Source organism: Suillus discolor (genome assembly GCF_016758755.1).
Source record: "Suillus discolor strain FC423 chromosome Unknown F5147scaffold_78, whole genome shotgun sequence".
Classification (NCBI taxonomy): Eukaryota; Fungi; Basidiomycota; class Agaricomycetes; order Boletales; family Suillaceae; genus Suillus; species Suillus discolor.
In genome coordinates this window covers 193,676-214,347 of record NW_024541325.1, presented here as the reverse complement: position 1 = coordinate 214,347, position 20,672 = coordinate 193,676, and the positions used below count along the sequence as shown (strand labels likewise).

Below are 20,672 nucleotides of genomic sequence, written 5' to 3'. Positions count from 1 at the left end.
TAAGTATGAGCAGCGGTAAAGTATACTGCACCGAACCCCGAGCACCAGCCGAGCACGACCCTGAGCCACCAAGCACCGGGCACCGAGCACCGAGCACCGAGCACCAATGACAGCAGCACCAAGTACGAGTACCGAGTTAACGATACCAAGCACAGACAACCGGGCAGCGAGTACTGAGTAGGTAAAGTATACTGCAATGTGTCTACTATCAGACATTGATCGATATTTACATGTTACTTGAGTCCTCAAAGAACTCAATGAGGGTGTCTAATACCTTCAGCATTTTGGAGGTTGACTCCCTTACCCTTTGCACCCTCCGGAGGTCCGCATCTGCTTTCCGCAGTTTGTCGCATGTTTCAGCCCATGCCATCCTGAATGGTCTGTCAGCCTCAAGAAGTTGTGCTACTGTAGGGGCAGGAAGATTTCCATGACGCTGTTGGTAATCACCCAGGCGATCTACAATTGTTTGAACTTGCAGAACATTAGCAAAGATAAATAATCAACTGTTGTATACATACTTTCAGCTTGATCATAAGATCCAATTGGCATGAACTCCTGAACCATGGCACGCAGTGCTTCATTGTTGAGTTCTGGCTTGGGCGATTGACGTTCGGGAGTTTCTGAATTAGCTTGGGAGATAACATGAATAAAAAACATGAAATGATATGAATATGCCTACAAGGTATGGGTGCCTCTGGTTCAGCCGGAGTAACCGGATGAGGTTCGGGAGTTGATTCATTCACTGGGGAAATGCCATGGAAAATGAACATGAGATGAAAAGAATAACCTCACCAGCCATAGGAAAATCGGGTACAGCTGGAGCATCATCAGACGAAATCAAGGTATCCTCCGGACCAAGATACAAGTCCGGGTCATCATACAGGGCCAGTCCATCCGCCAGCGCCGGATATAATGGATCTGGAAGTATGTCATGAATTTGCACATGTAGAATATGTACATTTGAATTGAGAAACATACCGGGAATCACATTCAACAGATCCAAACCACCGGACGACCCAGAATCAGAGTCTAACTCATCATCCGGCCCAAGGTATATATCATCTAATGGATCTAAACCATGTCAGATCAATTCACTGAAATCAGCAAAAAAAAACATACCAAGGGACATCCGGGACTTGGAGGACTCATCCACATCCATTGAGGTGGATTCAGTGACCGGAGGGTCATGAAATCTGACCCCAGGTTGAGAGCTCATGATATCTGATGAGCTGATGAACTTATGAACTGATTGATAACAGATAACGTCAAAGTTCAACACATGGCCGGCGATTGCCGAAAGTTGAACCATGACCAAACAAAGACAAACAATCAATGATTTTCAACATCATCCTTCAATTGTATTGTTTCTTTGAAACTTCATTCTAGTGATAACAGATTTCACCTTGCTTTCAACATTCTCACATCTGTCAACTCAATCCAAATGTCTACTCCAGTTCAATCTTTATTGGCCAACCTCAAGGCATCCACTGCTCAACTTGTAGGCATCATTGCTGGCGCTCGGCACATCCCGGCCGGCTCAGTGGACGTCCAACTTGCTTTGACAAAGCAGGTCACCACTCTTTTGGTAAGTTGCACTCATTAAATTAGTTTACCATTGATGTTTCTAATATCTGGGTAGGCTGACATCATCCGGGCCCATGAGAAAGGGGAATACATCCCTGGCATTGTGGTGTCCTGCTCTAAGGAGCTGATGAGGGTGTGTTCCATGACTCCCCGGGCATTGCCCAACTGGCACAGCATTGGCCATGATGACCCCCGGGTGGCTAGACACGCCTGGCGCAAGCAAGTCCATGCCTGGGAGGTGTTGGGTGACAATTCCTGTGATCTCCCTGTTGTTCCTAATCCTTCCACTGGCCCACTGACTGTCAACCTTCTGTCTCCACCTGTCCCTTCCCCCACACCTGTTCCTTCCCCTGCCCCTGTCATTCCCTCCCCTCCCATTGTCACCGGACCTTCCAGCAAGACGGGTACCGAGTTCCGGGACAAAGGAAAAGGTAAGGCCGTTTCTGTTGACCTGGAGCCGGAAGTCGGAGGGAGCAACAAGAGGAAGTCCCCAATGATTTCTGGACACTCCTCCCAACCTCCGAAGTCGGCGATGAAGGGTCACAAGCGTGTCAAGTCAACTCGACTCCCCAAGTCAAAGCCATTTGTGGAGTCAGAAGATGATGAAGACCCAATTGTTCAGGTATGTGTTCTGGCTCATTTGTGACATGCTCTCAATTTGTTGCAGCCGATTTCGGGTAGAGTGCCGGAGGTCGTTCTTCCCCAGCTCTCCACCATTGTTGTGAGGACGCCCCAGTTGCCTCGGTCACCTGGTTCCCCCAAGAAGCAATCATTTGGGCCTGCTTCGGTAAGTCTGATTTAGTCGTCCGGAGCTCATATATATGCTCATGTGTCCACAGCTGACTGCTGGCAGGCGTCCAGAGGTCATGGTGAGTCTTTCGGACAGGTCCAGAACTCGCATATATCATTTTGACTCATGCCCATTGCATTAGGAATCTCCCGTTAGTCATCCGGAGGCTCGGGTAAGTCTTACAAGCTCGCCCGGAACTCATATGCGTACTTACAATCTATCAGGCAACCTCTGGCAGTCGTCCGGAAGTTGAGGAGTCCTCTGATGATACTTCCAGCGCTTCGGATGGTGACCCCCTGGCCAATACCACATTTGATATCACCATTCCCGGCCTGGTGAGTACTCCAATTAATTCCCCTAGTCCATCTACTAACGGATACCACAGAACAACCCCTGCCATTATTGCATCAAGGAGGATTGGCCCTGCGCGACCCGTTTTGACAAGAGGACCAACCTCCCCTGCTTGTCTTGCATCCGCTGCTCCACCAAGAAGATCAAATGCAACCCAGCATCTCTGGGATCCCCGCCCAAACGGATCCGAGGGAGGTCTACCACCGGCCGGACGCGTTCCAAGACATCTGCCCCTGCTCCATCCACTGCTCCGTCTCCCTCCCTGTCAAGGGCCCGAACTCGTAGTCAATCTCGTGGCCCGTCCCGAACTCCAGCCATCCCTGCTGCAACTACACCCCAGGTGCAGTCACGTGGTCGCAGCAAGACCATCACTACCAAGAAGACACCTGCACCTGCACCTGCACCTGCGCCAGCTCGTAAGTCACCCAAACTTTTGATGACCTGCTGACCTGATTTTTTACTTAGCTGTTCGGTCTTCGAGCTTCGCAGTGCCTTGTGCAGCACTCGATGTTCCCATGCCGGATCTCCATTCCATGGCAATCGCGATTCAGGATGGTGCAGCTCACATCGCTATTCTTGAGGCTCGGGTGCAGGAGCAGGATGCTAAGATTGATACCCTGCAACACCTCCATGAGAGCCTCCGGCGCACAGTGGTCGACCGGCACCCTTCATTTTCACTTCCGGACACACCGGCCGATGCAACAATCTTGCTTGATCAATCCGGTCCCCACCCGTCTATTTTACCCCTCCCCTCCGCACTTTCCAACCTCATTGATTTGGACATTTCAGTGATGCAACCCACACCCTTGACAGTTGAGGATGGATCTGCTATGGTAGGTCTCATGGTTGAGCCCACCCAAGTTCAGCCTGAGGGTCCACAATCCTCCGGCGAAATTATGCTCCCGGATGAACCAGGCAACCTCTTGCCAGAATCCTCTGGCAATATTGTGGTCCCTAATGAACCAGGTAACCTCCTGCCAGAATATGATTCTTCTGATGAGGAGTTGGATGTTGAGGGGAAGGTTGATCTTCCTGGTGAGGAGGTTGAAATGGCTACATAATTGCTCAGTGATAGATGTACATAAATCTTTTTCAATGCATGTTACCTATGCCACAATTGAATAATTTAATGACCAGTCCTGATATCCAGAACTCGAAACTGTAAATTGAGGTAGATATCACCCTAAACCCTAACACCCGAATGTCAAATTTTCAGTGCCGAACCCCAAGTGCCAGGTGCTGGGTGCCGAGTCCTGAAACCCGGAACTCAGGATTTGCCATTTGAGACTAATGACATTTTTCAGACATGTTTATATCAACCTACGTATATCTATAAACATTTTACTAACCCCCAAACCCCGACATATATTTTTGTTGTGTCATACTGAGTTCCGAGTTCCGGGACCCCCGAACCCCGAAACCCGGCAGTCCACAATTTTGGGGTTCGGGGGTTGGTAAAATGTGTATGGATAGATGAAAGGTTGATTTAAACATTTTTGAAAAATGTCTCATATCAAATGTCAAGTCCCGAGTTTTGATTTCCGGGTTTCTGGAGTGCCGAGTCCCAAAACCTGGAGTCCCAAAACCTGGAGTCCCAAAACCCGGAGTCCCAAAACACGGAGTCCCAAAACCTGGAGTCCCAAAACCCGGAGTCCCAAAACACGGAGTCCCAAAACCTGGAGTCCCAAAACCCGGAATTCGAAACTCGGGACTTGACATTTGATATGAGACATCTTTCAAAAATGTCTAAATCAACCTTTCATTTATCCATACACATTTTACCAACCCCGACCCGAAATTGTGGACTGCTGGGTTTCAGGATTCGACCCGTATATGTAATACTTTCCACGTCGGCCCACCTGTATATGTAATACACCCCACATCAGCCCACCCATCTATGTAATATTCCCCTACCTCGGCCCACCCATATATGTAATACACCCCCGTCGGCCCGCCCGTCTATATAACAATATTTGCCTTACATCTCTCTTCAGCCCAGCTGTCTATAATATCCTACTCTACATATTACCCAGATGGGCCCACCCATCTCCATGAATGATCATAATCCCCCGGCCCATCCGTCAACATCAAGGATATATATCATTGGCATACATGGGCCCACCCGTCTCCATCGGAAATAATATGTGTCCCTGGCCCATCCGTCATCATCGAGAATATACACAACATGGGCCCATAATCCGCTGGCCCATCTCATACGGGATATTATGTAGGCCGGGTGGCCCGTATAATACGGAATTTGTCACTGAAGGGGCTCATGAACATCACTCAGTTGTGCATCTCGCTCTGTCAGGGACACTTTCCATTGGTGAATTAACTTGTTTATTTCATCCATGTGGTGCGCACAGTCTGCTTCAGTGATACCTTGTTGTTCCTGAAGCTCATTCTGAGCTTGCTAGTGCAATTGCTACAGATTAGCAGAGATACGTCCATTGAGCCTTCAGTATGTATAAATTTTCTGTCCTGGACTTTATGCCTCATTTCTTTGGCCTGTTCTTCTTGTTTATATACAGTCTTACGCAATGTGTGTGAATGGTCAACTTCTTGATAGCAACACTTTGCCAATGGCTGGATGAGCCCTTAGTATGAACTTGTCACCCACCTCAATTTGCATGATCAAACATACCACTTGATTTCCTTGCCCATCTTCTCTTTTCCTCTTGTCAACATCCATTACACTGGTTTCAGTTAGTTGACCGAGATGGGCCTCCACCAAATCCTCGCTCATATTACTGTCTGCTTCATCATCAAATAAATCTGTATCAAGGGTGGTTTGAATGTCTTCTGGCTCTCTGCATTGGTCCACCTCATTTGATGATGAATGGCGACCATTTGCAGCTTCCACATATGATACACTGATGCATGTGACTGCACATTATTGTCTTAATATTAAAGGTTAGGCCCCACTGACCCAAACAATTGACTCCCCTTTCACATTATCAATTTCCATGGGCCTTGCTATGGCTACTGGGGGCACAATTACGTAGCATTGCACAAGAAGAGTGCTCGGCAATTGCTTCATTACCAACACTTAGACCTTATAATTAGACTCGATAAAACAACGTGATTGCTCACTCAGATTTAAATTGTGGAGTTTAAAGTCATTACAAGATGAAATATTACAATGCTCATGTCTTACTCACTGAACCACCAAAACAAAAAGAGCTCTCAGTAATTGCTTCCGCACAAGTGGTGCATGCAGAATATTCTGAAGAGCATCAGTTAATTTGCATTATCTGTTTCAGTTTTAGTGAGAATGTCTTCCCCAGTGTCTTTCCCATTGGTAGAATGTGGAGTGTAATGACTTTCTCAAGACTCACTGAAGTTCTTGGTCTTTGAATAATCTCTGATGAAGCAGGTGCATCCATGGTTCTGCTGAGATATCTGTCTCAGGCTAGTGATCAAATGAGTGGCATGGCAGCCTGAGAGTCTGGCAGCAACAAATATTGTCAAAGAATGTCCATTTAGGGTAGCTTAGCCATACATATGGCTAAGTCAGAAAAGGAGGCAGAAAATTGCTATGACTAGCCTTTGGAGGATGCACAGCTCAATAGTACAGACCATTGAGCTGATGCTATTGACATGATCAACTGTGAAATTGTTTATGATTACTGCCACATGGGACTCATGATGCCATTAAAGTCTAATCCAGGCACATCAACCTGGTTCCACAGCAAGTTCCATGAACTTACCTGGTACCAATTCATAGACAATCATGACATGATAGTTTGTGTGCCCTTCTTTCCAAGCTTCCACGTTTAAGTAATTGTTGATCGGTCATCAGGCAAACTCATCAGTGACCACCAACTTCAGTCATCATTATTGGAGCACAATTGATGTGGAGATTCTTCAGTGGGATTGTGTCATATCCCGCATTCTGGACCCAGACTGTTCACACACTCATTTCTGGATGTCTGGATCTGACCCGCTTCTTTGTTCTGCTTCTTTCCCCTTTTGTATGTCCTCTTTTGTTAGCCCCTTTCTGGTCCTCCAGTTATTCACATATCCGTCTGTATTCATTATCCAGACCTTGTTTCATTTCTGACTTCATTTTATTATGTTCCATTATACTATTGATAAGCTTTCCACATGCTTCATACATAGCCTTACACTGCACTGACTGAACTTCTGTTATGTTTCCTGTAGTATATAAGCACTGGAAATTCTCTGTACATCCTCAGGAATATCATCTTATATTCTGCTCATTCCTGGCTCCATCTGACTTGAGTTTCTCCTCTCATCGTTCTCTGATAGTCTTAGGATTGATTTCTATTGACTTAACATCTCTGCCTCTACCTATGGTAGTCCTCTGCTGTTTCTTTCTAGTCCGTACTTTGTCCGGGTTAGTCTTCTCTCTTGTTTCCGAATGTCCGCTGGAATTCCTGCACATCAGACTCTGGACCTCCGGACTTTGTCCTATAGCCCTCGGAAGTTAAGGGCACATACTCAGGTAAGGGGCGCAGTGCATGAGCTGAAGCCAAGCCCTTTGATCCAACCCTTGAGCACGTTCTTAACAGATTGTGGCCCAAAGCATGTGCTACTCAGACAGATCGTAAAGACAGAAAAGCCAGCTCTGTTGCAAATTACTATAACTCTGACTCCAACTATCAAAACCTTACTATAACCTTTCACTAGTTGTAGGTGAACTTTCTGGGGCCCTATGTTCAACACTCTGAAATATGGTGTCTAATCCGCATCTATCATTGCCTTGCGCAAGAGGTGTTCAGTGTCTGCATGGGTAGAAGCATGAGATGAACAAAAGACTGCAGGTGGGCGCTCATGACTTATCACGAACTGGAAAAGAATTTTAACCTTGACGCTTGTTATCAAGCTGTGATTGTCTGAGGTTTTGATCCAAACAACATGGTGTGATTTATTGATCTCATCCAGTCCCACTATATTCCAAGGATTGTCTACAGAAGTCGACACGTCACTCAGAATTCAGTGCTGTCTAGGTGTTGACGCTGGAAAATGCTGATTTGGAATACTGAAGTGTTGTGTTGCCTTGTTGCTCCATCTACTGCGGCCTTCAAGACACCATGAAAGACTGAAGTCAGGGTTCAGAATGGTTGTCTCAAACACTGGTTGGCCCACAAGGCTTCCATTATCAGCATTGAGTGCTTTCTCAGTGTCCAATTTCAGTATTTTAGACACTGAAAATTTTCACTTCCCACCGTTCAGATAATCACACCAGGCTTGAACAGATTTGCAAGCAACACACACGTAGCAAGGTCAAGAACAGAAGAAGCTGAATTGGTGTCATCAAGCGCAACTGGAGAATGTACGTTTTCTCGTGTTTACAGATTAACGCATTAAAAAAAACTTAAAAATGTCTGTCACATCAACTCTACTTCATTCAGGCTTCAAACGGTATTTGCTACTCCAGTTTTGAGACTTCTCCCTCGCATCTGGCTACGTACTCGCCAGGTGCCATCACTCATTGGAAATGAAACTGGTAACCATCGATCAATTATTTCAAGCAAGTTTTGATAGGGCCCAGACGGAAGCCGAAAGGTAATGACATGCACGGGCCTGAATTGTTATATCTACCGACACTCACGGCTTCCATCCAAACTGATTAGTCTAATTTAGGATATTCTCCAGGTATGAATAATCTGGATCCTCCACATAACTATAAACCAGAATTAGCAGTCACCGGAATTCAAAAATGGTGTAATTACCCGAGGTTCACTGCATGATCCAGGAACAATCCCAGTGCAGCAGGTAAGGGTGGGGTGAGGTCAAATACCGGAAAGCTTCATTTCATCCACAAACACTCCGCCAAGGAAAGTCCACACCATGGAAGTGAACCTTGAGCCAAATAAATTAGCGTATACGCCAAAGATGCAATATCGTCTCGTCAACTATAGCCTGCTCAGAATAAAATCATCAGTCTGCAAAGCATGGTGATACACAGGAAACTCATGAATATGGGAATAGACATTAAGGCTCATGTATGGCAATGTACCATGGGTGCACTCACCTGATCTCAGCTTGTGTTTCCTGGTCTGGTCGTGGTAGAGCTTCGCATGACCAAAATCCACCAAATAAGGTTGCAACTTCCCATTAACCCAGAGAAGGATATCTTCAGGTTTGACATCGCAATGAATGACACCCTGGTCATGGATATCTTGGAAAAGTTTTACCTATTCCAGTCAGCCAGTGGGACTGCCAAGACAATATGCACGCTCACAAGGGCTTTCCCCAATACATAGACCTCACCAATGGGAAGAGATCCTCCGCAGGATTTCATATACTTTTTGAGGTTATGCCCAAGATGTTCTAACACAACAATCCCATGGCCACGAAAGCTGCATATATTCATCAAGAAAGCTACATTTCTGCTGATGTTCCTGTCTCTTACTGAACTGTCTGATATCAGACCTACAGGTAGTGCAGTCATGCAGCAATTGCTGAATTCAGTACCATGCCTGAAATCAGTGGTAAACAGCTCTACAGACACTCAGAGGTACTGTTTGTGTATAATTCAGGATGTCAGTTTCTAAGAGATGCGATACATCAGATATGTAGTTTAGTTTGTACAAAAGCCTCACAGCACATCACATAACATCAAAAATACAAAAATCATATTCAAAGTAACTACTACATTAGTATCTACACTACTAACTAAAAGAAAAAAAGAGACTCACTAAAATAGACAAAAATGCGAAAATATCAAGGTCAAAAGAAGGTCAAGAAAAGAAGAGACTTACTGAAAAGACCAAAAATGTGAAAATATATAGCCTAGAAATGAGCAGGGAGTCAGTCTTCAAAGGAGAGGAGAGGAGGGGAGAGAAGAGACTCACCAAAAGGACCAAAAATGCGAAAATATATAAGCTAGAGGTGAGTAGAGAGTCAGTCTTCAGAGGAGAGAAGAGGAGAGACTCACCAAAAGGATCAAAAATGCGAAAATATATAAGCTAGAGGTGAGCAGGGAGTCAGTCTTCAGAGGAGAGGAGGAGAGAAGAGAAGAGACTCACCAAAAAGACCAAAAATGCGAAAATATATAGCCTGGAAATGAGCAGGGAGTTAGTCTTCAGAGGAGAAAAGAAAAGAGAAAAGACTCACCAAAAAGACCAAAAATGCGAAAATATATAAGCTAGAAGTGAGCAGGGAGTTAGTCTTCAGAGGAGAGGAGAGGATTAGATTAGAAACTTACCATTGCACCAATCCCAAAGCCTCATCCACACCAACACATCCCAATTTGAATATCCAGGAGCCTAACCTAAGGGCAAGGAAGGAAAAAGAAAAGGATTGAAAAGGAAGAAAAAGAAGAGGGCAAGGAGACTTGAACAATGTCAAAAGACTTGAATTGTTGGACACATTTTTGATTATATAAGCTTTCCCACCTAACTTCAACCAACATCACATGACTGCTTATATTATCAAAAATGCAAAATTTCACTAAGTCCCTGCCACACTATGGTACTAGACATTAACATTAGTATAGTAGTGTAGTATATGTTGTATGTAATAAAATATTATAGAGTTTATTTTAATATATATCTCTAATGTAACTACTCAGGAATCAGTTAGTAGTAAATTGTTGTTGGATAATAGATAAACATCTGACATATTAAATGTTGAGCTCATTGTAGTGTGCAGTGAGTGGGCATTTCCTAATTAAGCAATAGGGTGCTAGTGCAGATGTCTGCACTTGCACCAGGTATAGAAAAATTGTACACACTGCAAAATTATATATCTGTACTTCTGATAATCTAGAGACTAGTAAAGCTGATATTGCTGAATGACTGCATAATTTTCTTGTAAAAGTCTGACATGCCTGAACACTCTGTGATTTTTTTGGCCTGATAATCTGATGTTGCTGAATGACTGCATAACTTATGAAAGTCTGACATATCTGAATACTCTGTGATTTTGTTGGTCTAATAATCTGATGTATCTATACAACTGATATGTGCTGATTGTTACTAATATCAGACAGTTGTCTGATATCAGTCATGCAGGTAAATCAGGACATTCAGCAGAATTGTAGGTGTCCTGATGTTGGCAGTCTGGCACCAATGCCAACTGGAGAGGCAGGTGCAGGAGGAGCTGGAGCTGGAATTGCTGGTGCAACTGGTGCATGTGCAAGAGGCTGAGGAGGCACTGGATCAGGCCCTAAGCCACCAGGTCTATCGCCAGGTGAGACATTTGGGACAGCTGGGTCAACTGCATGCTTAAGAAGCAATGTAGGAGGCACTGGATCAAAATCGTCTTTGGATGCTGGAACGAACTAGTACTAGGATGTTATTTCTGAGTCAAGTAACAAAGCAACTGAGCGCACTGTACACTCCCTGCGTGGCTGAGCACGAGCTATACGCCCATTGCTACCCAGGTCAGTGTCCATCTCATTGCTTGCACCTATGTTGTCAGTCCGATCTGAGCCGTCTACTTCACTATCACCTTGCGTTGCCGATAAGAGGCCCTGTTGTGATTGGACGTGGTCAGGAAAGGTGCATGACGCATTGTGAATGTTGCTGCTGCCTCTCCGAGAATTGACGAGTGAATTTTGATCGGAGGGAGAGTTGGTGTCAGCTATAGATGGTGGCGCATCCAATACGATTGCGTTGCGAGTTTCATTGTCTGTTTCGCTGTTTTTTTCTGTAGAGCTAGCTTCGGGGGCTAGTGGCTCGGTAGCACCAGTGTGACCACCTGCTGCAGGCATAATTTTAACCTTGGGTGAAAATGTGACAGATTGTCGTGCCTTCTGAGTCTGCCAAAATGGTCAACCGCCATTAAGACCACAGAAATACTGACTCACCGATTGTGCATCGTGTAGGTTATCAGGACGGGATGAAGAACTGCTTGACGCAGGCAATCCAATGCCAAATAGTCGAGTGGCATAGACATTTCTGAATATTCGAGAGACAGAGCCGCCAGAAGGAGCTGTAGATGGTTCCTATGTGCACAAAATTTGGCACAGATTCTACCAAGACATATTTGAAGTACACTTACGTCGGCACCCCTAGGTCTTTTCTTGGGATGGACCTTCTCCGAGTCCCATTCCTTACCCTTTGAACTACTCTGCTAGAATCATGCAGGTTAGTGATGTATCGGGTTGGGATGCTTGGCAGCATACTTCTGATGTGGTTATCAAAGCCCCCTCATCTTGGTTGCTAGCACGATCCTTAAGAAGGCATTAGAGTAGATGCTGTATACACTTTTAATATCATATACCTGGTTTATTGTGTCCAACACACATTCCTGCAATAACTGTAAATTGCGATCACAACACATAGTTAATTGAAAGGAAGTGCACCTGTTCCTCATCCGAGTTAGGGTCTTCACCCTCATGAGGTCGCTTACCGAGAATCTGTGCGGGTATGGTATGATCAGTATGTGACCCAGGCGGAGCCCCGTCAACCAGCACATCTTCATCGGAAATCTCATTGGATGGCATGACCCCGAGACAAGTGTAGATATTGTTCGATTTCCCGTCCTACACAGTCACAATAGTTATACTCGCCACCTTTCTTTATTATGCATTGTAATCAGAGATATGCCCCCTTTGTGCTGCCTGCACAGTTTTGAAAGTTCTAGATGCATCCGAGTCTCTGTCACGACTCACGACTAGGCACATGGCCGATTCCGATTCTGATTGAGCAAACCAGCTCAGGAAATGCCTAACTGTCAATCTTTTCCCAACAACATATTAAAAAGGGGATGAACAAGTACTCCGGCAGATCACAGTCATCCTCGTGTTCGCGGCATCATGATAAAATGAGATGTCTAGCAGAGATACTCGAGGGGACAGAGCCCGAGTTCGAGGGACATGGTGACAGCACTGTATAATAGCCCCCCTTAAAAGGAATAGAAGATGTATTTGATGCACTAGAATTTATTGTCCGAGGGAGCACAAAGGGCGAAGCCGTAAGAGATATAAGCTTGTGGGGCAAACAAAGGACACGAGTTCTGCTTACATTCGAGGATTATCACAAAAAGCCATTAAGTGATTATAACTGGATTTGGTGCTGATGCCCCAATCTGGACGACGATTGGATTTGGTGCATGCATCATGGCTCGGCCATATGATTGCGAAGCCGAAGAGAGCCTTTGGGAAGGTGAGTCATAATCGTGCCGAACATTATTACTTACTACTAGTATGAGATGTCACTAGAGCTGGCGTAACGGGAACTGAGAAGTAGTTGTGGTTCATGACAACCCTGCATGAGATCAGACATGCAATACAGGCAGGAGCCTTTATGTCCCAATGCTCGGACACGATCTGCGATGAGCCCTTTCTCTCATTCTCACGTCGGTTGGGGTACCCTCGGATATAATATCAGTTTACACACTTGACATGAGCCAGGTTGGAGAGTTTGGAGATGATGGCTTGCATGAGTTCTGAGAGATGAGAAGCCATATCTTCCCTGCCAACAGCTGCCACTTCTCCGAGACACATGAGAACATTTGCAGCTACAGCCTGGTTACTATCATTTGTCTTCTGCAGTAGGACGCGGAGCATAGGGAGTGTGTATGGCTTCATGAGACATTGGGTTCCGCCAAGGCAAATTGGGCCCCTGACAAACAGCTTGCAACAAATGAGTCGAACATGGTTAGTGTGATTGACATAAATGTTAAAGAACTCGCCTGGGATGAGCTCAAGTCTCTCGTAAACCAAGGACGGCACTCCTGATGAGGGAAGATGGGGCTCCGGTGGCTCTATAAGGCTGTCTACATAATATCAGGGAAAGCAGATCCAGTAGACCATCTGACGATGTGTTTGTTTTCATAAAAGTGTCATGTGTAGTGTCAACTGACGCACTTTGAATAGTCTTAGCAAAGGAGGGATATTACGTGCAATGGCCACCAACACCTATCTGAGAGACTCGCTCAGGCCGTACGCAAAAGATAAATCAAATTGATTGTGAAGAAATTTGAGCCATGATAGAGTCGAGGAAAGCTTTCATATTGACTGATAAGGGAATGCGAACCAAAGGACCTCTCGTCTGGCTTTTCCAGCTGTATTACTAGCAGAAAATATCCCATGAATTTGTGCAGGTGATGTTCCAAGAAAACCTGCATTCTGCAGGCAGCGAGAGTCGGGATTGGGGTGATGACCATTGTGCGAATAGCAAACCGTCTCCATAATTTGAAGTGAAGAATTTGTTCCGCAGTATCCAAAAATGATTCTCTTGTAAACCGAAGGCGAGTACCATTCAAATGAGGGCATCTCGATCCTGGAATATCCGGCCCACCCAGCCCATCCCACCCGTATAATGCAAATCTCACGGTCACAACATACCACATGACTCACAGCGCTGCCGCACGTGTTGCGGCTGACACTGTGACAATGGCTGCTACTAGTACCCAGCTATCACTTGCAGGTAGAACTCTCTCCTGGTACACTGTTGACTCTCAGGAGCCTTTTTAGAATGGATTGAGGCCCAAGGAATGAGGTGGAAGACCCATTGCAGTATTCATTCAATTATGTACATTTAAGAGGTCTAAAAATGCGAAATATTTAATATGTAATGACACAGCGATCGATCGTTCAAATGTTCAACATTCAACTCTCGGGAGACAAGCGGAGCGATTGCAGATCAGCAGCCTACTAGCTAGTAAAATCAATGGTCAATTAGCTGCCACTAGACTTATGCTTTTTGCATAGCAAAAATTGAACCATGTAGATCATAGATGGGCCTACTAAATTGCAATGTCTAGAGGGTTGCTCCTTTCATCAGTGAGAGTGAACATAGTCCATATACACCCTCAACAGGACAGGAATATTTTTATTTTAAAAAGCGGCCATGCTGACAGACTCCTAGCTATACAGATCATTTATGGGCTTCCTGGAACTTTGCATCCATTCGCTTATTTTGCAGCTCTTTCAGGGCGCTGTTCTATGATAAATCGACACTAGTGGCAAAATGACATTAAAAGGTTAAAGGTCGAGGTTGAGGAAGACTTACGCTCAGACGCTGATGATATTTGTACTTGTTTTGCATGGGCTTGTCCCCAAGCAATGCGATCATGAAAGGAGTGACAAGACATGTCTCCTTCAAGTTGACCTGTGTTGTATTGCCAATAGTGGCTGGTATTCTAATCTAAAGCAAAAACAGACCTGAATATCAGGGACGGCATACCAACCATGTAATTGGATGCATACAGGAACTAGAACCGTGTGAGGGTGTTCCGTGTGAGGGTGCACGGCACAACTGTTGTTTTCATCGACTGAGATAAAGGACATGGAGGAAGATATTGATATGTGGGATGGACACACATCTTCTGGGCCATGGGTCAGATTCCTTCTTAAATAGAGCAGGAATACAGAGGGGAAGGTTCACGGGCTATCCTGAGCTATCCTTGGCTCTGACAGTAAAAGAAAGTAAATATTTATTTGTTGAGTCGGACTGTGCCAAAAACTCAGCTCCGAACACGATGTTTCAACAGTCAACCCATTCTCACGTCAGTTTTAGTCCCTTCGGATATGACATTGGCAACTAACCCTTTTCAAAGGCTTCTGAGACTGGTGCTGTGACGTCGGCCACTAAAATCATTTATGGGCAGCTTGTATGAATGAACTCATCTACAATATTGTGTAGAGGAAAATACTGATGAGGTGACCATGCCGTAAATTAAACGGACCGGTGCTCGAAATTTGCTCATGCATTTTGGGCCTGAGCGCAAGCAGGAAACGATTGTCTTCAACAAATTGAGGAAGATGCCAGGCCTCTAGCATGAAAAAAAGTAAAGAAGGACGGGAAGGGATTGAGATCCGACATGACGCAATGATGATTGGCATGAGATCTCGAGCACCATGAGAATAAAATAGTCCAAAATTGAAATAAATATTGCTTGGAATGCAAATCACAAATGTGCTAAAATTTTGAATCGATTCGGGATCCGGGATTTGGCAGGATTCAGAGTTGGAACGTATCCAAAGTCGAGCTCCTGGCCTACTGCACATTTTGGCTGAGTCATAATATTAGATGGCAGAAGTCGAATAAAGGGAAAAATCAAGACAATTCTCTTTGTGGTTTGTCAGCGTTGCTGACGTAAACCTTGCTCAGTTGTTGACTTATTAATGTTACGGCGACTGAATTCGCATTCTGTTTTCAACCGCCATCTCATCAAGCAATATTTCGCAGTCACAGCCTGCAGGGCCACACACATCTGAGCCGACAGAAAATGTTCCACGTCATACTGACCTTGCTTGTATAATACGTTGACCCTCTTAACTTTTCATTTATCTGGTCTCTTTCTCGGCGCTTTTGGTTTGTCTTATCTGTAAAGAGGGGTCGACGTTGTTCAGCGTGTCTGAAGTCATTTTTGCTATTAATTTTGTATTTATTTGTAATTATCGAATTGTATCACGTGCATCTGTCTGTTTATGTCGGTGTTCTGCAGTCTATTTATGATTATCTATCATGTGTGTATGTTTATGTCATAGTACTAGTAGGGCAGAAAATGTTCCACGCCATACTGAGTAATCTGTGTTAGAATTGATAAGGGCAGTTAAAAAGAATTTCTGATTCCCTTTGTCACGGCCCGTGGCAATATTTCATATGAATCTGCTTTGTATTTTGATCATTCAAAATAGTGGTACTATCTAGATCCATTTATCACCCCCAATAATCACACATGCACCCAAGGATCTAAGCTGGCGATCAATTTCATTGCGGCTCTACAAAGTTGTTGGTTTGTGTCATCTCAGCTACCTACTAAACCACCCTCGTTCGACCTAGGTGTTGGGACTACTATACGAATGCAAGAGAATCTTTACTCGGTTCATAAAACTCTAGTTGGGCACACTGATTCAATCAGCTGCTTGCAGTTTTCCCCAAAAGGTCACCTCTTAGCCAGCAGTGGAGATGACAGTCAGTTGATAATCTGGGAGACTTCAACGGGAACCAATCGCCATCAGATCACCACTGCCAGCCCCGTATTTTCGATGATATGGGATCCTCGTTACAAGACAAGACTGTTTTGCGGGTGCAAGAATGGGAAAACCTTGCTCATTGATCGCTTTCAGGTAGTTTACCAAACCAGCCAAACTTCAGTACTTCTGACAGATATTACTTGCAGGGCCCAGATCATGAAGTACTGACTGGCACAGCAGCGCCAGTATACGCATTGGATGTCGATGCGGTTACTGGTTACTTGGCTATAGGCATTGGTTCTGAAGTACACGTCGCACAGGAGATATCTGGCAGTGAGCACGTGACAATCTCTTGGCGCGTTCTAACGGTTTCACCTGCGAGTAGATACTTTTGCGACATTCACAATTCTCCCAAAACCCGCCGATTTGTCCGACATGTCACCCAATAGCAGAGTTCATCCGAGATCTGTCCACTTCTTGAAGAACGGCACAAGGTTGATCGTCTCCTATCTCAACCATGGCATTATGTAAGTTGAATTCTGTATCAGTCACAACTATCAGTTTGATGCCACCTGGCAGATGTTGGGATCTGAAGACCCGCAACGCCTTATGGCACATTGTCCTGTCTCTTAGTCGCCGCCAAATGTAATGCACATCTCCATTTTTCTGCATGCATAAGCTAACCTGAATATTGTGTTACTAGTGGTTACGCTGCATTGTCCCATAATGCCTGCTACCTAATTGTTTCAAACATGAATATCAGCATGAACCTGTATGCCTTAGGTGAGAAGGAGCCCTTACAATCTTTCCTTCAGCCCACAAATACAGGCATCAATTTCCCACTCGGCGTAAGCTTTTTACATTGGGGGAGAGCCGTTGTATGTGGCTCGCAGATGGGCAGCATCAAAATCTGGGAGATGCTATCTGGAGAGCATCTGCAAACACTTGAGCACAAAGGTTTGCACGTACTATTACACAGGTGTGACTCTACTAAACACTCTGACCTATCTTTCCAGATGTCGTCATGCAGCAAGTAGCTGTACGTACATTATCCATCTTTGTATACCCACATTTGACCAGTTGTTGATAGGCTTATCAAGGCAATAAATTCGCATTCATCACTGTAGGTTCTGTTGGGATGGACAAGGAGACCCAAATAGTTTTATGGCGAGCAACTGGAGGTACATGACCACCATCTCAATACTCCAAGGCATCTGCTAATAGTTGAGCAGACCGAACTCTAGGCAACTCATGGTGGGATGATATCTATGATTATATTGTCAGTCTGGTCGTTCATGAAATTCATTATCAATGACAAACTGAAATTATACAGTGGAATACCCTTGCCTGAGATCTTGACCGAGAAATGCAGCGCGATATCGAACTTGGTGTCTTCTCTGCCCTCATTATCTTGTGCTTCATATTGTGCTTTTCGCAGATCAACACGGTGCAGGTAAGTCTGTTTTTTTGCTGTATCTCGCTTCGGCTGCATGATTGCACATGACAACAGATCAGCGTAGAAAGATATATCTTGAAGACTTTAAAACTCTGCTACAGTCGTGTTAGCCTAGCTTCCAGCGTTTTAGCTCCGACATTAAAGTTAATCTGGTATTGGGTCAGATCTACTTTCTGGTCACTCGTTTTGTCGGGAATCTCGTGTGCCGTGATGGGTTTGACATGGTTAGCAGAGAATCTAGGAGTTGAAGATATCATTGGGCGGCAAGACTTATGATTTCGGAATTCAAGAGTTATGTACACCTTTGATCTAATACACTTGCTCAATTTATCTGCTTGTTACTATGCGTTATTTCATCAGTAAACTACAATGGCCTTGTAATTGGGATGGTCCCTTCTGTACAGAGAACCTCACAGCGACTCAGTATTATTTAGTAAAAACAAAGCCATATTTTAGCATTTTAAAATGCCAAAGGCAGGAGTTGAACCCCAGTGAAAGTCGGACATAGCCATTTCCACAGGGGTCGACAGATTTGTAAGTTTTGAGTAGTCATTTGACTCATATCGATGGACATCGAAGTTGTGCAAACACATGTTGAATAATCTGTCTACAATTTGAAATTGTGAAATTTGAGCAGTACAGCATGCTCTGCAAGACAGGCTTACATGCAGTTCAACTGTCATGTTCAACTGGAGGTCCGTGCGTAATACATATTTTGTTGCTCAAGTATTTTGTACTTCACCACACTTAATCCAACTTCAACATTTCAACAGCTCCACTTGCCTGTGATTCGGAACTTCAATGAACTCTCCTCTCACCCTCATCAATGCAAATATGTTCCATCCCTTTCTTGTACCACCACCGTCGTGATAACCAAAACCTCGCTCTTTCTACTACATCACAGCCGCACAACTCCTGGGCAAACACAGATTTTCCTCATCAGATGATGTGAGTTTGTTGCCTTGGTTGTGTTATACTCTGCAAAAATGAACACATTTGAAACAGAGCGCATATAATCACTCATTCAACTCAACCCTCCAGTAACAGGCTTAAAATGAACAGCTAATGGTCCTGACGTGTCTCGTGCCACACCAGTGCATTTGTTTTCGCTACTGATGCGCTGATTCACTGATCTGTTGTTGGTCTAGGTTTTGGATGTTGCTTTTCTGCTACTGATGCAAGGCTCGGGCGCCAATGAATATCATGAACACCAACCCAAAGCAACAGGTGAGTGTAATGCTTTGTTTCTTTCATCTTTTGACAACTCAAATATTTTACTTCAGAAGCTCTGCGGTCATCGCTGGTGAAGGGGCTGATGCCAAATCGCTCCCTGCCAGAGTTCAAGACGTACTGTCGTGTATCTTCGTACTCTTAATGTTTCACGAAATTCTGGTTTCCAGGTTTATGGGCCCAATAACGTATTTTTACAGCAAGCAGCCCACCTAACGAATGGGTCCTGCATCTACCTTGAACACAGAGATCCATTCCTGCAATACCTGATTGTAATGTCATTTTGTCATCTGCCATATTCTGTTCCTCATCGGCTATCATTGTCATAGATGTCTTTCCTGTCACCGACATTTATCCGCAAGATTCTAGCTGTACCAAAGCAAGACAATATCGATTTCCACGCTGCATGCTTTTGCCACAAGAACACTGTAGACATCGGTTTTGTTTGCTCCGTCTGTTTATTAAGTATGCATTACCTTTACTGCTTTGTCACTGAATTCCGAGTCTTCCATGTTCACATCCCATTTCAGGGATCTTGCGAGGTATGACAACTTGCCTCCAACACTGGATGTCCTTGAAACGTGCTGAAAAAACTCTAGTGTGCTTTTGGGGGTGTTCAAGTTCGTCATACATCTGCATTTAATGTCGCCACATCCTTACACACTCGCAATTGACTGCGAAGCTAACAAAAAAGCCATGTTGTAGTTTCCATTTGTTTCTACACTCTTTTCTACCAGTCTGGGTCATCCACCAGGTGCAAGAGTGGAAATCAGGCCTGTCTATGGTTCAGATTGATGCCTTGTTCAATTTAGCCCCTCCACCACACTGCAACATGAGTATATTCGCGCTGTATTTCTGTGTTGTCCTACTGACCAGTTGCTCAGGGGGGAGGTCGTGATTTGGCCTTGCCACAAAGTTCCTGTTCCTCATGTGCCTAACTCAGATCAAAGTGATTTCATTCCTTATCTCTGACGCTTATTTTCTGGGTTGTCCCCAGACATTGGCTGTAGTGGTTGAGCCAGACTGTACTAACAGCTTACCTCCGGATAGACTGCTAGACAGCCATCATGCAGCATGCGATGCTGAACGAAATCCAATTGTAATCACAGCTTCCCGTTATGGTGATCTGAAGGTTCGAATTGAACCAGACCTTTGTTCTTATATCTCGGACAGGAATAGAGGTACCGAGGGGAAAATCTTTTTCCATTGTTTCTTTCCATGAACTACCCGAATGTGACTTCAGAGTAAGGTCTTCTCATTTCGAGTTAGCACGTCTGTCACGCTGATGGGTTGATGGTGCTCACTTGGGACATTTAACATAATGCCTACTTGTCTCTCAGTTACCTATATTAAATTATAAAAATTACATGCCCAGCTTGCTACAGACTGTATAATTATAGAACAGATTTTGCTCGCAC

General features: G+C 44.6%; 6 protein-coding genes across 6 annotated transcripts; 2 read left to right on the top strand and 4 right to left on the bottom strand.

The window, feature by feature from the left end:
- Positions 1 to 31: 31 nt before the first annotated feature.
- F5147DRAFT_657144 (uncharacterized protein) lies at positions 32 to 1,159 on the bottom strand (the record flags this gene model as incomplete). The annotated part of the gene is made up of 7 exons (XM_041434221.1): positions 32 to 173; positions 238 to 456; positions 519 to 629; positions 680 to 742; positions 793 to 918; positions 979 to 1,071; positions 1,120 to 1,159. Coding segments are annotated over 7 exons (794 nt in total), but the record flags the coding sequence as incomplete, so codon positions are not given.
- Positions 1,160 to 1,441: 282 nt separating this feature from the next.
- F5147DRAFT_763865 (uncharacterized protein) lies at positions 1,442 to 3,786 on the top strand (the record flags this gene model as incomplete). Its single annotated transcript, XM_041440666.1, has 8 exons — positions 1,442 to 1,585; positions 1,640 to 2,206; positions 2,252 to 2,371; positions 2,424 to 2,453; positions 2,517 to 2,546; positions 2,599 to 2,709; positions 2,760 to 3,141; positions 3,191 to 3,786. The coding sequence occupies 8 exons, from the start codon at positions 1,442 to 1,444 to the stop codon at positions 3,784 to 3,786; spliced, it is 1,980 nt and encodes a 659-aa protein (XP_041287633.1).
- Positions 3,787 to 5,279: 1,493 nt separating this feature from the next.
- Positions 5,280 to 6,111, bottom strand: F5147DRAFT_657142 (uncharacterized protein; the record flags this gene model as incomplete). Its single annotated transcript, XM_041434220.1, has 3 exons — positions 5,280 to 5,598; positions 5,887 to 5,951; positions 6,064 to 6,111. 3 exons carry the CDS (start codon positions 6,109 to 6,111, stop codon positions 5,280 to 5,282), a joined length of 432 nt encoding a protein of 143 aa, XP_041287632.1.
- Positions 6,112 to 8,331: 2,220 nt separating this feature from the next.
- F5147DRAFT_657141 (kinase-like domain-containing protein) lies at positions 8,332 to 9,905 on the bottom strand (the record flags this gene model as incomplete). The annotated part of the gene is made up of 10 exons (XM_041434219.1): positions 8,332 to 8,375; positions 8,727 to 8,889; positions 8,937 to 9,054; positions 9,372 to 9,392; positions 9,457 to 9,487; positions 9,550 to 9,580; positions 9,633 to 9,663; positions 9,724 to 9,754; positions 9,812 to 9,842; positions 9,903 to 9,905. 10 exons carry the CDS (start codon positions 9,903 to 9,905, stop codon positions 8,332 to 8,334), a joined length of 504 nt encoding a protein of 167 aa, XP_041287631.1.
- Positions 9,906 to 10,724: 819 nt separating this feature from the next.
- On the bottom strand, positions 10,725 to 13,232 carry F5147DRAFT_657140 (uncharacterized protein; the record flags this gene model as incomplete). The annotated part of the gene is made up of 11 exons (XM_041434218.1): positions 10,725 to 10,979; positions 11,031 to 11,459; positions 11,508 to 11,645; positions 11,702 to 11,773; positions 11,826 to 11,873; positions 11,924 to 11,959; positions 12,006 to 12,185; positions 12,315 to 12,381; positions 12,667 to 12,730; positions 12,842 to 12,909; positions 13,042 to 13,232. 11 exons carry the CDS (start codon positions 13,230 to 13,232, stop codon positions 10,725 to 10,727), a joined length of 1,548 nt encoding a protein of 515 aa, XP_041287630.1.
- Positions 13,233 to 16,469: 3,237 nt separating this feature from the next.
- F5147DRAFT_535317 (WD40-repeat-containing domain protein) lies at positions 16,470 to 17,524 on the top strand (the record flags this gene model as incomplete). Its single annotated transcript, XM_041430143.1, has 5 exons — positions 16,470 to 16,721; positions 16,775 to 16,901; positions 16,954 to 17,095; positions 17,148 to 17,213; positions 17,272 to 17,524. Coding segments are annotated over 5 exons (840 nt in total), but the record flags the coding sequence as incomplete, so codon positions are not given.
- Between the last annotated feature and the right edge of the window lie 3,148 nt (positions 17,525 to 20,672).